Genomic DNA, 17503 nt, shown 5'->3' on the forward strand with positions numbered 1-17503 from the left:
ATCATTTATTTATTTCATTTTATGTTCATTTTTTATTTAAACTAGGAATCAATCCGAATTTTCAGCCCTTCTACCAACCTAATGAATGTGGCAAAGCGCTCTGTGTCAGACCAGATGTAATGGAACTAGATGAGCTTTATGAATTCCCTGAGTTCTCTAGAGACCCTACAATGTATTTGGCAATGAGAAATCTTATTTTGGCCTTGTGGCACATAAATTGTAAGGTGGGTTTATATTAAAATCTGTCTCTAACTACGATAAATGAACTAGCAGATTGACGCTTGTTTAATAAGCCTTTTACATGGCCTACAAAGGCCCTGTCATTTAAACAAACTTTGTATAGATCAATAGTACATATAAACATAAGAAACTTTGTTATATATCTTATTAGACAAAAATTCTCTTCTCAAACCTCCAACTCCTGCTGCGGAGATCTTTTTCTCTGAAAATTAGCTTGGCTTTTTCCTAGTCAAAAGAAAAAGGTTATTGCCAGCTAATCACTTTTGTAGACTTGAAGCCATGCACTCAAATTGAGGTTTTGGAAGCCATGAGATGCCGAGCCGTAACCTCGGTACAGATGCAATGCAAGAAAAAATTCCAACCAGGGAAATGGTTTCCAGCTCCCAAACAATAATCCGTGTTAAAAGTCAACACGGATTATTGTTTGGGAGCTGGAAACCATTTTCCTGGTTGGAATTTTTTCAGCTTTTTCCTGTGTCTCCAAGACAAGCAATACAAGTTTATGGAGGGGGGAGCTCCTGCATAGAAGAAATCGGCTGAAAAATACCATATACAAGTTACATTCTGGCCAGAAATAGTGTTGCTAGTGTTATCCTGAAATGGCAGGTAGACTTTAACCCGGGGTTTTTCCTTTTTTTGCATTTTCGTTTTTTACCTTTAAAAAAATCATAACTCAATTGGCACCTAAAAATCCACATCATGGCTTATTTTTTGCGCCACCAATTCTACTTTGTAATGACATCAGTCATTTTACCGAGAAATCTACGGCAAAACGGAAAAAATAATAATTGTGAGACAAAATTGAAACAAAAACGCAATTTTGTAACTTTTGGGGGCTTCCGTTTCTACACAGTTAAATTAAAATGATACCCTACATATGTAGGTTTGATTTTGTCATACTTCTGGAACAAATCATAACTACCGTACATGCAGAAAAATTATATGTTTAAAATTGTCACCTTTTGACTCCTATAACTTTTTTTTATTTTTCCGCGTATGGGGCGGTATGAGGGCTCATTTTTTGTGCCATGATCTGAAGTTTTTAGTGGTACCATTTTTGTATTCATAGGATTTATTGATCGCTTTTTATTCATTTTTTCATGATATAAAAAGTGACCAAAAAGACACTATTTTGGAATTTTTTTGCTCATATGCCATTGACCGTGCGGTTAAATTAGTAATATATACCACATATGTTTATTTTTAGTTACACTGTTTTTATTTTTTTTTATTTTTTTATGGGAAAAGGGGTGATTCAAACTTTTATTAGGGAAGAGGTTAAATGATCTTTATTCCCTTTTTTTTTTTGCAATGTTATAGCTCCCATAGGAGGCTATAACACTGCACACACTTAGCTTTTACATTGATCAGTGGTTTCTCATAGGAAACCATTGATTAATGATTCTGCCGCTTGACTGCTCATCCTGGATCTCAGGCACTGAGCAGTCATTTGGCGATCGGACACCAGGAGGCAAGGTAAGGGACCCTCCTGCTGTGTCACAGCTGTGTGGGATGACGTGATTTTGCCTCAGACATCCCGAACAGCCCCCTGAGCTAACTGGCAATGATTTACTTTCACTTTAGACGCGGCGTTCAACTTTGAAAAAAAAAAAAAAACAACGGCCAGGACCCGTGGCAAATAGAAGCATATGTTTGCTATGGGTATTTTCTCCTGCTCTGGACAGTTCCTAAAAGGAACAGCAGAGGTCAGCAGAGAGCACTGTGGTCCTGACATAAGAGAAATCCAAAAAGATAAACATTTCCTACTGGATTTTTTAATAGAAGTAATTTACAAATCTGTTTAACTTTATGGCACCAGTTGATTCAAAATAAAAAGTTTTCCACGGTAGTACCCCTTTGAGCATTAATAACTCTGGGATGCTTTTACTTATGAATTTGATTCAGAGATTTTTTTTGTGTGACATATTCTACTTTATCATTGTGGTAAATTTTTGTCGATACTTGCATCATTTCTTGGCGAAAAATTCCAAAATTTCATAAAAAATTTGAAAATTTAGCATTTTTCGGACTTTGAAGCTCTCTGCTTGTGGGGAAAAGAGACATCCCAAATAAATTATATATTGATTCACATATACAATTTGTCTGCTTTATGTTTGCATCATAAAGTTGACATGTTTTTACTTTTTGAAGACATCAGAGGGCTTCAAAGGTCAACGGCAATTCTCTAACTTTTCACAATTTTTAAAATCTGAATTTTTCAGTGACCAGTTTTTAAGTGGATTTGAGGGGTCTTCATATTAGAAATACCCCATAAATGACCCCATTATAAAAACTGCACCCCTCAAAGTATTCAAAATGATATTCAGAATGTTTGTTAACCCTTTAGGTGCTTCACAGGGATAGCAGCAAAGTGAAGGAGAAAATTTAAATTTTCCATTTTTCTCTTCCAGCTGTTGCAAAACTACAACTCCCAGCATGCAGTGACAGCATAAGGCATGCTGGGAGTTATAGTTTTGCAACATTTGGAGACACACGGGTTGGGAAACACTGAGTTAGGGAACAGACAATGCTTCCCAACCAGTGTGCCTCCAGTTGTAGTAAAATTATAACTCCCAGCATGCCCAGATAGCCAAAGGGCATGCTGGGAGTTGTAGTTATGCAACAACTGGAGGAGAACAGTTTGGAGACCACTGTGTAGTGGTGTCCAAACTGTAGCCCTCCAGATGTTGCAAAACTTCAACTCCAAGCATGTCCAGACTGCCCAGGCATGCTGGGGGTTGTAGTTCGGCAACATCTGAAGGGCCAGCATTCCTGGACTTTCTGGGCATGCTGAGAGTTGTAGTTTTGCAACATCTGGAGTAGCACAGATTGGAGATCACTGCACAGTTGTCTCCAAACTGCGGCCCTCCAGTTGTTGCAAAACTACAACTCCCAGCATGCCCAGACAGCCAAAGGCTGTCTCGGCATGCTGGGAGTTGTAGTTTTCAAACTCCTAGAAGCAGCAGTGAAGATCACTTTACAGCAATCTTCACTTCTGACTCTGCCTCCTCCACTTGCCTGCCGCCGCTGCCTCCTCCACTTGCCCGCCGCCGATCCCCGGTCCCCACTGCCATCGCCAGACCTGCAGTATGTCCCCACAGCAGCTTTCATCTTCCCCTACTATGCCGAGACTTCTAGGGGCGGGCAGAGCGGGGGAAATGAACTTTAACCCCCCAGAGTGATCGCTGACCAGGACCATCCACAGATGGTCCTGGGGGGGCGTGCAGAAGTTGTCTCCCGCTGGTGACAGCGGGACTTCTGCCTGTTAACCCGTGCAATGCCGCTCATCGCCGAGTTGACTGAATGACTTATATAAAAGTCATGATGCACGAACTACCAGCATAAGATGACGTTTATATAAGTCATTCTGCCGGAAGGGGTTAAAGAGGACTTGTGGCCTCCCCAGACATTATGATTTTTTAAAAGCCCCAGAAATCTAAGGGTGCCCTGAGTCTGGAGGTGTTTTTATTATATTAGTTTGCACACTCCCTCCCGATATATGTAGGTTTTTGTACCCCATCTGACTGTCAGTAAATCTGTCAAATGGACGTATCCCTTATTACACTACTGTGTGCTGATTGTCCAGTGAGGGGCTAAGAAAAGGGCATGCTGGAGCCGACTGTGTGATCTCAGGCAGCAGGATGGTATAAGATTTCTCATACCATTCTGCAAGTATAGGGGATAGATCTGATAACCTTTTATGGTACAATGAAAGGTGTCATTACAAAGTACAATCAGTTGGTTGCACACAAAAAAATCAAATATGCAAAAATGGAAATTAACTTTGTTGGCTACTGAAAAATCTGCTCTATACCTCTAAAGCATGTGCATGAATTTGTTCATTAGATCTAGAGATGAGCGAACTTACAGTAAATTCGATTCGTCACAAACTTCTCGGCTCGGCAGTTGATGACTTTTCCTGCATAAATTAGTTCAGCCTTCAGGTGCTTCGGTGGGCTGGAAAAGGAAAGAGTCTCCTAGGACTGTATCCACCTTTTCCAGCCCACCGGAGCACCGGAAAGTTGAACTACTTTATGCAGGAAAAGTCGTTAACTGCCGAGCCGAGAAGTTCGTGACGAATCGAATTTACTGGAAGTTCGCTCATCTCTAATTAGATCCTTTGCATCTGCAATGCTATCTAGGTGGGACTCTGGGGTGAGATGTAATCCTTTAGTAAGGAGACACCTAAGATTTCTCTCTATAAGCTTATCACCCCAAACCAGACCTAGAGTTTCCACAATTGAGTACACCTATAACTGTGAATCAATTAAGACTCGTTTAGCTTTGTATTTTATTTTAATATTACTACAAACAATATAAAAGAAGTAAATGTGTAATGATTACTGTAGTGTGGGAAAATGCTGTTTGTACTTGTAATGTTTGTAATGATATTAGGATCCATAGTATAATTGATAGTACATTGTATGACATTACCTGTCTGGCTGTGTTCATGATAGGAAGTGCTTACATCAAATACCTGTGCTCATCATATTATGGTGAGAGGATTAGTTCGCATCCGCTGTGTACAGGAGTTGGAAAGGATTCTCTATTTTATGACAAGGAAAGGACTAGTTAACACTGGAGTTTTGTCTGTTTCACCTGGTCAGTGCCTTCTTCCAAAGGAATACCACAATGTAAGTGAAATAATTAGATTTTTTTGTTTCTTCTAAGTGCTTATGTGCTATACACTGTAATAATTTGCTCCCTCTACTTTTTGATTTTATTGTAGAAATCTGTGATTATTGTTGGAGCAGGTCCAGCGGGTTTAGCTGCTGCACGACAGCTACACAATTTTGGGCTTCAGGTAAGAAACCTCTCTAACAAGTATAGGGTTTAGCTATTTTTATAATGCTCAAAAAAATAAAGGGAGCACTAAGATAACACATCCTAGATCTGAATGAATGAACTAATCGTATGAAATACTTTAGTCTTTACATAGTTGAATGTGCTGACAACAAAATCACACAAAAATGATCAATGGAAAACAAATTTATCAACCCATGGATGTCTGGATATGGAGTCACACTCAAAATCAAAGTGTAAAACCACACTACATGCTGATCCAACTTTGATGTAATGTAGGGATCGACCGATATCGATTTTTTTAGGGCTGATACCGATAATCTGTCACCTTTCCGGCCGATAGCCGATAACTTATACCGATATTCCGGTATAAGTTATCGGCTATTTCAACCTCCCCTCGGAAAGGCAGAAGCCGTTGCAGATAAATAATTTAAAGCGGGCGCTTTAAAGCGGGCGCTTCTCTCCCCCTGCCTGTCCTGAGTCTAACCACCACAGTTGCCCCATCGCGGCCCCCATCCTCTGCCCACATGCCGCCCCGCCCCCATCCTCTGCCCACATGCCGCCCCGCCCCCATCCTCTGCCCACATACCGCCGCCGCCCCATCGCCTCCCCCCCATCCCCGGTGTTACAATTACCTGTTCCTGGGGTCCGTGAGCCAGAAGGATCACAGACCCCGGGAACAGATAATTATAACACCGGGGATGGGGGGAGGCGATGGGGCAGTGGCGGTATGAGTGGACAGTGTGATTTCACAGAAGTGTCATTGACTTGGAGTTATATTGTGTTGTTTAAACGGGTTCTCCGGTGCTTAGACATCTTATCCCCTATCCAAAGGATAGGTGATAAGATGCCTGATCGCGGGAGTCCTGCCACTGGGGACCCCCGTGATCTTGCACGCGGCACCCTGTTTATAATCAGTTCCCAGCGGGATAGGGGATAAGATGTCTAAGCACCGGAGAACCTCTTTAAGTGTTCCCTTTTATTTTTTTTGAGCAGTGTACAAAAGGAGGCTGGTGCATTCCCTGACTGTGAAAAAAAAATTGTTAAAGGGGTTTCCCAATCCCATTATATTATTCCTTAACTACAGGATCAGGGATAACAAGCAGATTGGTGGGGGTCTGACGACTGGAAAGTCCACTGATCTAAAAAAGATGGGGCTGCCAAACATTTTGAAATTTAGGACGCTGAAATGTTTGACCCCATAGACACTGAATGTAGTGGTTACTGCGGAGATGTAGTGCACACCATTAATTCCGGGGACAATTATTTTCCTGTTCTGTGGGTCTGCTTGCTGGAGGATAATGTTTCTAGGTAAAAAAAAAACACCTGTGATACTGGTTAAATGGTAGAAAGTATATTAATAAATGTGTTCGTATTACTTTTATTGTATTTTAGTTTTACTAGATTAACTTACTTCTACATACCTGAAAACTGTTTAGATGCCTATAATACATCAGTATGTACTGTATGTGTAATGAATAATATATTTTGTGATACAAACTATGTGATCTAAATATAGAGGCATGCCCAGGCCCTGGGTTATTGTTAGCAGCATCATGAAATTGTCTCTAGACCCCACAACTTTACAGTTTAACTATTAACAAAATGGAGCATGATAGAATATTTGCAGTTTCAGCTATCATACTAGCCGCATGTATGGAAATGTCTAGCAACATCACAGCATGCTGGAATCACTGTAAATGTTATCCTGTGGTGCTGAGAAACATTTATTGGTTTTAAACATTTTTGATATCTTTAATTTGTTATTCATTGAACTGCTTAGAGTGACCCTCCAGTTTTACATAGAGCATAGCAGTTTTACTTAAAGTGAAAGTGACACCAGCATCACCTGAGCTAATCTGTTGGTACTGCCTTATAGTGCGGGTGATGCTCATAACAATAGTGTTTACTTTTGTTTCTGTTTCTACATGTTGCTCCATTCTTAAGATATGGCCCTATGTGATAAAATGTAAATTAGTTGCTTGGTGCACTCTGGGCATTTCGCAGTGCACTTTTGCAGCCCCCTGGTTGGTCTCTGGATCACATCCCCTTCATTAATATTTATTAGTCTGCTCTTAGTGCCCACTCCCCTTCTATGACATGCGCTCAAGAGCCCATAGCGAGGTGGTCCTGGTGGCTAATGCCGGACATCAATGATCGCAGTGATGCCCAGCATTAACCATTTAAATGCCGCAATCAAGGTTAATTGTGGCGTGTAAAATATAAAAAAAAAAAAAAAATGAGAAAAACTATCCTGGCTGCTCAGTCGGGATCAACCCTGGTTTCCCAATCAGCTGAGAGGACATCGAGAGGGCCTTACCTACCTCCTTGCCGTCCGATTGGTGCTCTGATGCTCCAGTCAGTCATGGCAGGCTGAAGCAGCAGAGCACCGATAACACTGATCAATGCTCTGCTATGGCATAGCATTGAACAGTGTATGCAATCCAAATATTGGATGTAATAGTACACATAAAAATTGTGTAAAAAAAAAAAAAAAAAAAAAAAAAAAGTAAAAATAAAATAAAAAACTTAATAAATGGGAATTACCGTAATCCCTTCCAATTAAAGTTTGAATCACCCCCTTTTCCCATTAGAAAAAAATGTAAACAAAAATAAACATTTGTGGTATCGCCCTGTTCGTACATGTCCAAACTATAAAGATATAACGTTAATTAAACCGCACTGTCAATGGCGTATACATAAAAAAAAAAAAAATAATACAAAGTCAAAAATTGTGTATTTTGGTCACTTTCTAGACCCAAAAAATTTTTTTAAGCGATCAAACAGTCCCATCAAAACAAAAATGGTACAGATAAAAACTATAGATCACAGACAATTTTAAACTTCCTAATTTATGTACAAAAAGTTTTATAATTCTTTAAAAGAAGTAAAACAAAATCAAACCTATGTAAGTTGGGTATCATTCGAATTGTATAAACCAAGTAAAGACTGTCCTTTTTACCGAAAAGTGCGCTGTGTAGAAATGGAGTTACAAAATGGTGTGTTTATTTTTTTTCAATTTTGTCCCAGAAATTATTATTTTTTTGTTTCGCCGTAGATTTAGTGGTAAAATGATTGATGTCATTACAAAGGTTAATTGGTGGCGCAAAAAAACAAGCCCTCATATGGGTCCAGATAGGTGGAAAACTGAAGCGTTATGATTTTTAGATGGTTAGAAGGAAAAAAATTAAAGTGCAAAAATTAAAAAACCCTAAACATTATTTTTTTCAAATCTATTTTTTTCCAGAAAGTTAAACAGATTTTTAAATCACTTCTATTAAAAATCATAATCTTAGTCATTCTATTACTTATCGGCTGCTGTATGCTAAAGAGGAAGTTGAGTTGTTCTTTTCAGTCTGACCACAGTGCTCTCTGCTGACACCTCTGTCCATGTCAGGAACTGTCTAGAGTAGGAGCAAATCCCCATAGCAAACCTCTCCTGCTCCAGACAGTTCCTGACTTGGACAGAGGTGGCAGCAGAGAGCACTGGGGTCAGACTGAAAAGAGCTACTTATCTTCCTCTGGAGTATACAGGAGCTGATAAGTACTGGAAGGATTAAGATTTTTTAATATAAGTAATATACAAACCTTTATAACTTTCTGGTAGCAGTTGATTTGATTAACCCCTTAAGGACCCAGCCAATTTTCAGTGTAGGACCCGGCCATTTTTTGCACATCTGACCACTGTCACTTTAAGCATTAATAACTCTGAGATGCTTTTACCTTTCATTCTGATTCCGAGTTTGTTTGTTCGTGACATATTCTACTTTATGTTAGTGGTAAAATTTTGTCGATACTTGCATCATTTCTTGGTAAAAAATTCCAAAATTTGATGAAATTTTTTTTTTTTACATTGAAGCTCTCTGCTTATAAGAAAAATGAATATTCCAAATAAATGATATATTGATTTACATATACAATATGTCTACTTTATGTTTGCATCATAAAGTTGACATGTTTTTACTTTTGGAGGACATCAGAGGGCTTAAAAGTATAGCAACAATTTTCAAATTTTTTCTACAAAATTTTCAAAATCAAAATTTTTCAGGGCCTTCTTATTAGAAATACCCCATAAATGACCCCATTATAAAAACTGCACCCCTCAAAGTATTCAAAATGACATTCAAAAGGTTTGTTAACCCTTTAGGTGTTTCACAGGAATAGCAACAAATTGAAGGAGAAAATTCAAAATCTTCATTTTTTACACTGGCATGTTCTTGTAGACCCAGTTTTTGAATTTTTACAAAGGGTAAATGGAGATAAATCTTCCTAAAATGTGTAACCCAATTTCTCTCGAGTAAGGAAATACCTCATATGTGTATGTCAAGTGCTCTATGGGTGCACTAGAGGGCTCAGAAAGGAAGGGATTTTGAAGAGTGAGTTTTTCTGAAATGGTTTTTGGGGGGCATGTCACATTTAAGAAGCCCCTATGGTGCCAGAACAGCAAAAAAAACACATGGCATACTATTTTGGAAAGTACACCCCTCAAGAAACGTAACAAGGGGTAAATGCTGTTCCCCCCCCCCAAATTTTACATTATTACAAGGGGTAATAGGAGAAAATTACCCCCAAAACTTGTAACCCCATTTCTTTTAAATATGGAAATACCCCATGTATGGACGTCAAGTGCTCTGCGGGCAAACTACAATGCTCAGAAGAGAAGGAGCGCCATTGAGCTTTTGGAAAGAAAATTTGTTTGGAATGGAAGTCAGGGGCCATGTTTTTTTTTTTTTTTTTCATTTTTCCATCCAACTTTGAAGAGTTTTCATTAAACACCTGTGGGGTCTTAAGGCTCACTATACCCCTTGTTACGTTCCGTGAAGGGTGTAGTTTTCAAAATGAGGTCACATGTGGGTATTCCTTTTTTTGCGTTTATGTCAGAACCGCTGTAAAATCAGCCACCCCTGTGCAAATCACCAATTTAGGCCTCAAATGTACATAGTGCACTCTCACTCCTGAGCCTTATTGTGCGCCCGCACAGCATTTTACGCCCACATATGGGGTATTTCCGTACTCAGGAGAAATTGCGTTACAAATTTTGGGGGTCTTTTTTTTTTCCCTTTTACCGCTTGTGAAAATAAGTATGGGGCATATTAGTGTAAATTTTTTTATTTTTTTTACACTAACAGGCTGGTGTAGCTCCCAACTTTTCCTTTTCATAAGGGGTAAAAGGAGAAAAAGCCCCCCAAAATTTGTAGTGCAATTTCTCCCGAGTACGGAAATACCCCATATGTGGCCCTAAACTGTTTCCTTGAAATACGACAGGGCTCCGAAGTGGGAGAGCGCCATGCGCATTTCAGGACTAAATTAGGGATTGCATAGGGGTGGATATAGGGGTATTCTCCGCCAGTGGTTCCCAAACAGGGTGCCTCCAGCTGTTGCTAAACTTCCAGCATTTTTAGCAAAAATAGCAAAACACACATTTAGGGTAATCTTTTTGTCCAAGTATATGGTGGTACTGATGTACTAAATAAATAATAAATTGATATATATATATATATATATATATATATATATTTCCAAATGGCGGAGGACAGCACAACCACTGTAAGTCTCGAGATAGTAATCTGGGTGCAATAGGAAGAAAACGTGGTCCCAGTCGCAGACCACATCCATAAATTCCAGCAATAAATCCAACAGCACTCACAGGTTCAAGTGAAAAAACACAACGGTGTTTATTTAAACCATGTTCAGATGCAACGTTTCAGTGATATCCACCACCTTTTTCAAGCATGGTATACAAATGTGCAAGACAAACCTTTATATGGTATCATATTAAGTTAATTACAGACTCCAATCAGTATAATCAAACAAAATTCATACAGTAAAAAGACATGATCAATACAAAATTTATAATATGAAAAAGTGCAAGTGATAACAGTGTGTTCAGAAACAACAATGGTCGCCGTACATACAATAGATCATCGTTGTTATTAAAAATATAAAGTGCAGATAATAAAGGCGTAGCTGCAACTGTGTCTTCCAGTGATTAAAAAAAACATTGCCATGGGGACAGACCACTCACCTCCCGCGTATGGGCGCCGCCATTACGGCGTCTCACATGCAGTCATATGGCTCCCGGTCATGTGACGCTCCCGAGCTCCGCCCCGTCATCACGTGACCGGAGCGAACACTCGCGCATGCGCGCCTGCCACTTTGATGCCGAAAACGGCATCAAGAGACCTGGCGAAGACACGGGAGCGCCACAAGCACCAGGACCAAACTGACATCATGAATCCCAATGTAGAATAGCAAATTAGAATACAAATAGTGTCTAAAAAAGATAAATGGTGATGTACAAAATAGATAAATAAATACAGGGGCAAAAAACATCATTATCATCAAAGGTCATGAAAAAAATATAAAGCCGTTCTCACTCGGTCTGTGAATGACGGGGAAACCTATCAGTAATAGAAAAGTTTTAATAGTACGCCAACAAACGCATCAAAAAACGCATCATGTGTATAGGGGAGAGAATTTTTTTTTTTCTGGTTATGTCAGTGGATACGTCAATGGGCACACAAATGTACATAGGTGTACAGATGTGCATCCAGAGGCACATCCACGGAGAACATCTCACCTAAGGTAAGGGGGGAAAGGTATACTCGTGTAACTAGATAAAAAAGTGAATACTTTGATATGTTGGTCCTTACATGCATGTATATACATATATACATACTTATCCACATACTATACCATTTTTTTGGGCACATTGTGGAACTTTGATTCCACAATGTGCCCAAAAAAATGGTATAGTATGTGGATAAGTATGTATATATGTATATACATGCATGTAAGGACCAACATATCAAAGTTGGTATACAAAAAATATGAAAAAATAACAAATATATAGAGTGCAGTGAGTATAATAATAATAATAATAAAAAAATATACTAACCGTAAAAAAATAAAATAAATGCTAAGTGTCTAATGTCAATGTATGTCTCCAATCCCCACATGCATAATGATTCTCCATATGCACATATGGATCTTTAACCTTCCTAAAAAAGTATATAAATACATGGCATTGCCCCTCCTTTGTACATCACACATAACAAAAATTCTCATATAATCGTAAAAAAATTTTTTTTTATTACACACATGGAAGAGTAATGTAAAGAATTATAATAGTATATTCCGTGTCGGTCTGTTTGGTCTGTCCCCCGACAAGTAAATACTTCAATATCTAAAACAAAACAGAGAGAAAGTATCAATAATATATGTTACATCGTATACCACTTAAATACATTCTCAATAGTCGACATTAGCCTACGCATTATATATAGCCGATGTAACAGTAAAATCTACATTCAGGCCACGTGGGCGTAACGTGTCCAACTCATGAATCCAATATAACTCATGTTTCTTTAAACGATTAATTCTGTCTCCTCCCTTCTTACTCTCTGGTACATGGTCAATTAATGTAAACCGCAACTCTCCTTCCGTGTGACCCGCCTCAACAAAATGTTTAGATACCGACAGATTCAGTCTAGCCTTCCTGATCGAATACCGGTGCTGGTTGAGGCGGGTCCGGAAGTCGAGTGTGGTCTCTCCAATGTAAAGTAATTTACAGGGACATGAAAGTGCATAGATGACAAAGTGCGACGTACAGGTTAAAAATAATTTCAATTTATATTCCCTTAATGTTAGAGGGTGTACAAACAAAGTGCCCTTGTTCATCCTTGGGCAGTTGATACAAGTGCCACAAGGAAATGAACCCTTACGATTAACTGTCAAATACTTTTGTCGGTCCATCGGGCTTGTGGATACGTCGGTTTTCACCAAACGATCTTTCAAGCTCGGTGGCTTCCGATAAGACATCAACGGGGGTTGACAGAACTCTGGAATTTCAGAATGACATTTACTCAAGATACCCCAATGTTTCCGTACCACACCAGCGATCTTATCTGATCTACTGTTAAATGTAGACACAAATGCAATCCTTGGTGGCTTAGGAGTTTTTTCAGTCTGGTGAATTAGTAGTTTACGATCCAATTCTAGGGTCTTGTCCTTACTTGCTAAAAGTAAATCACGTGGATACCCTCTGCGTGCAAAGTTATCCACCATTTTGTCTAGGGCCGGTAAGACTCTGTCGTCCACTCCCACCACCCGGCGGGCCCTCATCATCTGACTTGACGGGAGGGACCGTACCATGGGGCGGGGGTGGTGACTGTCATACCTTAAAACAGAATTGCTGTCCGTCGGTTTCGTGTACAGATCGGTGGTCAGCCGTCCACCGTCTATACATACCAACGTATCTAGAAATTGTACTGAAACCATAGAAGAAGTTAAGGTAAATTTAATATTAGTATGGATATGATTTAAAAACCCAAAAAAATCCAAAAGTTGTTCGTGTGTACCCGTCCAAATTAAAAAGACATCATCTATGTAGCGCCACCACCCCAGCACATGGCTGAAGTGGTGGCTCACATAGATGAATGTCTCCTCCAGGGCCGCCATGAACACGTACGTGGGCGCCACGTTCGTGCCCATGGCGGTCCCGGACAACTGCAAATAAAAAATATAATTAAACATAAAATAATTGTTTCAGTACAATTTCAAGTAATGTCAAGATCAATTTACTCTCCTCCTGTGAATGGTCCAGTGAGATAGCCAGCTGGACTGCCTCCAATCCTGCTTCGTGGGGTATAGACGTATACAATGAAGAGACGTCTAAAGACGCCAAAATTGTGTTTTCAGGAATGTTAATTGATTCAATTTTTCTAAGAAAATCCGCTGTGTCTCTAATGAAAGACTTCGAGTTCACAGCGTAGGTTCTTAGTATCCTGTCCAAAAAAATAGAGATCTGGCTGGTAATCGACCCCCTCCCGGAGACAATTGGTCTACCGGGAGGGTCCACGAGAGATTTGTGGATTTTAGGCAAAATATATAGAAATGGAGTCGTTGGACAAGGAACCACAAGAAAATCATAAAGTGCTTTATCGATCAAACCCCTTTGTAGAGCAGGACCTAGGCACTCTCGGATCCTGCTGGCTATCTCTCTTTTTGGGTCACTTTTCAATTGTTTGTACGTAGTCACATCAGATAATTGCCTATAGACTTCACTCAAGTACTTTGATCGGTCCATGACCACAACCGCCCCGCCTTTGTCGGCGGGTTTTACCACCAGGTTGTGGTCATGGACAATTTGGTTTAATGCAAGTTGTTGTTTTCTGGCCAAGTTAGGGCGTATTGACACATGTTGTTCGGATTTTATTTTTTCAATGTCCTGTCTCACTAGTGCGCAAAAAGTATCGATCGCACTGGAGCTAGTATGTGGGTTAAAGTTGCTGGGGGGCTTCAAGCCCAGATCTCCAGCCCTAAAGCTCACATCCCTGCAATCAGCGAGATCCACTTGTGAAATTACAGTTTTATTAGCAAACATTGCTTTCAGCTTAAGTTTCCTAAAAAATTGATGGCAATCTAACTCGACCTGAAACCAGTCCGGATGAAAGGTCGGGCAAAAGTTAAGGCCCTTGGACAAAAGATCAGTCTGTGCTATCGTTAAATTAACAGAAGAAATGTTTACCACTTCTTTTTGTGTCGATTCTGGGCTGTTCTTGGTGTCCGTTGTCTGTTCCTTGTACTCCCGTTTATGGCGCTTGCCTCCTCTCCGGGTGGGACGTCGCTTGTGTGTTGATGAAGATCTAACAAAATCCTGTGTTACGGTATTAGAGGAAGGAAAATCATTAGTTGCAGTCTGAGCTCTGTCTTTCAAGTCAGGTTTGGTGTCTCTAGTTTTCCTAGGTGACCGTCTAGTCACAGACTGAGACCCCCACATATAGATCCGGCCATTGCTGTAGTCGGTGGAGTCTCTGTACCATTTATGTCTCTTGGTATTTTCAACCTCATTTTTCAATTTTTGTAGAAAGACAGAGTGTTTAGAAATGAATTTGTCAAAATCCTCCTCAGATAAAGTCGATTTCAATGTCATCTCAGCATTTGTCATCCTGTCTTTCACAGTCACAATATCTTTTTGTAACATATCCATATTCAATAGAATTAAATCCAGTGAAAACCTATTGGCAAGTAACTCATAGCGTTGTCTGTACTCGGGGTTCCCCATATAAGCATTCTCTCTGGGTTGAAGGCGCATCCCCCTTGGTACTTGCTCAGATTTATAGTACTCGCCAAGTGTAGACAAATGTAGGGTTAGAGACAGCAACCGTCTGGATTCATTCTCATATTGTCTTTGTAGATCTATATTAGTCGGGACATGCAAGAAGGACATATCTCCCTCTGCTGCCCCCAAGATGTGGCCAATGTCGGCATTAGAAAATGAAGAAGCATGGTTAGCAGGTACTTTACCAGTTGTAGACTCCATTGTGGGCTATAATAAGCAGCCGGGGTGCAGATCCAACCAGACTGAACAATGTCTATTTCCAAATGGCGGAGGACAGCACAACCCCTGTAAGTCTCGAGATAGTAATCCGGCTGCAATAGGAAGAAAACGTGGTCCCAGTCGCAGACCACATCCATAAATTCCAGCAATAAATCCAACAGCACTCACGGGTTCAAGTGAAAAAACACAACGGTGTTTATTTAAACCATGTTCAGATGCAACGTTTCAGTGATATCCACCACCTTTTTCAAGCATGGTATACAAATGTGCAAGACAAACCTTTATATGGTATCATATTACGTTAATTACAGACTCCAATCAGTATAATCAAACAAAGATATGTCCTTCTTGCATGTCCCGACTAATATAGATCTACAAAGACAATATGAGAATGAATCCAGACGGTTGCTGTCTCTAACCCTACATTTGTCTACACTTGGCGAGTACTATAAATCTGAGCAAGTACCAAGGGGGATGCGCCTTCAACCCAGAGAGAATGCTTATATGGGGAACCCCGAGTACAGACAACGCTATGAGTTACTTGCCAATAGGTTTTCACTGGATTTAATTCTATTGAATATGGATATGTTACAAAAAGATATTGTGACTGTGAAAGACAGGATGACAAATGCTGAGATGACATTGAAATCGACTTTATCTGAGGAGGATTTTGACAAATTCATTTCTAAACACTCTGTCTTTCTACAAAAATTGAAAAATGAGGTTGAAAATACCAAGAGACATAAATGGTACAGAGACTCCACCGACTACAGCAATGGCCGGATCTATATGTGGGGGTCTCAGTCTGTGACTAGACGGTCACCTAGGAAAACTAGAGACACCAAACCTGACTTGAAAGACAGAGCTCAGACTGCAACTAATGATTTTCCTTCCTCTAATACCGTAACACAGGATTTTGTTAGATCTTCATCAACACACAAGCGACGTCCCACCCGGAGAGGAGGCAAGCGCCATAAACGGGAGTACAAGGAACAGACAACGGACACCAAGAACAGCCCAGAATCGACACAAAAAGAAGTGGTAAACATTTCTTCTGTTAATTTAACGATAGCACAGACTGATCTTTTGTCCAAGGGCCTTAACTTTTGCCCGACCTTTCATGCGGACTGGTTTCAGGTCGAGTTAGATTGCCATCAATTTTTTAGGAAACTTAAGCTGAAAGCAATGTTTGCTAATAAAACTGTAATTTCACAAGTGGATCTCGCTGATTGCAGGGATGTGAGCTTTAGGGCTGGAGATTTGTGCTTGAAGCCCCCCAGCAACTTTAACCCACATACTAGCTCCAGTGCGATCGATACTTTTTGCGCACTAGTGAGACAGGACATTGAAAAATTAAAATCAGAACAACATGTGTCAATACGCCCTAACTTGACCAGAAAACAACAACTTGCATTAAACCAAATTGTCCATGACCACAACCTGGTGGTAAAACCCGCCGACAGAGGCGGGGCGGTTGTGGTCATGGACCGATCAAAGTACTTGAGTGAAGTCTATAGGCAATTATCTGATGTGACTACGTACAAACAATTGAAAAGTGACCCAAAAAGAGAGATAGCCAGTAGGATCCGAGAGTGCCTAGGTCCTGCTCTACAAAGGGGTTTGATCGATAAAGCACTTTATGATTTTCTTGTGGTTCCTTGTCCAACGACTCCATTTCTATATATTTTGCCTAAAATCCACAAATCTCTCGTGGACCCTCCCGGTAGACCAATTGTCTCCGGGAGGGGGTCGATTACCAGCCAGATCTCTATTTTTTTGGACAGGATACTAAGAACCTACGCTGTGAACTCGAAGTCTTTCATTAGAGACACAGCGGATTTTCTTAGAAAAATTGAATCAATTAACATTCCTGAAAACACAATTTTGGCGTCTTTAGACGTCTCTTCATTGTATACGTCTATACCCCACGAAGCAGGATTGGAGGCAGTCCAGCTGGCTATCTCACTGGACCATTCACAGGAGGAGAGTAAATTGATCTTGACATTACTTGAAATTGTACTGAAACATAATTATTTTATGTTTAATTATATTTTTTATTTGCAGTTGTCCGGGACCGCCATGGGCACGAACGTGGCGCCCACGTACGCGAACATGTTC

General features: G+C 40.1%; 1 protein-coding gene across 3 annotated transcripts in view; it reads left to right on the forward strand.

Annotated features, from left to right (window-relative positions):
- KDM1B (lysine demethylase 1B) overlaps positions 1 to 17503 on the forward strand; it is a 95831-nt gene that overhangs the window by 23663 nt on the left and 54665 nt on the right. For all 3 annotated transcript variants that reach the window (XM_056521251.1, XM_056521249.1, XM_056521250.1), the window contains 3 exons: positions 46 to 224; positions 4698 to 4874; positions 4970 to 5044. In XM_056521251.1, the coding sequence (XP_056377226.1) occupies positions 46 to 224; positions 4698 to 4874; positions 4970 to 5044 (431 nt within the window). The remainder of the gene's footprint in view (positions 1 to 45; positions 225 to 4697; positions 4875 to 4969; positions 5045 to 17503) is intronic.

The sequence above is a fragment of the Hyla sarda genome, chromosome 5 (assembly GCF_029499605.1).
Source record: "Hyla sarda isolate aHylSar1 chromosome 5, aHylSar1.hap1, whole genome shotgun sequence".
Classification (NCBI taxonomy): Eukaryota; Metazoa; Chordata; class Amphibia; order Anura; family Hylidae; genus Hyla; species Hyla sarda.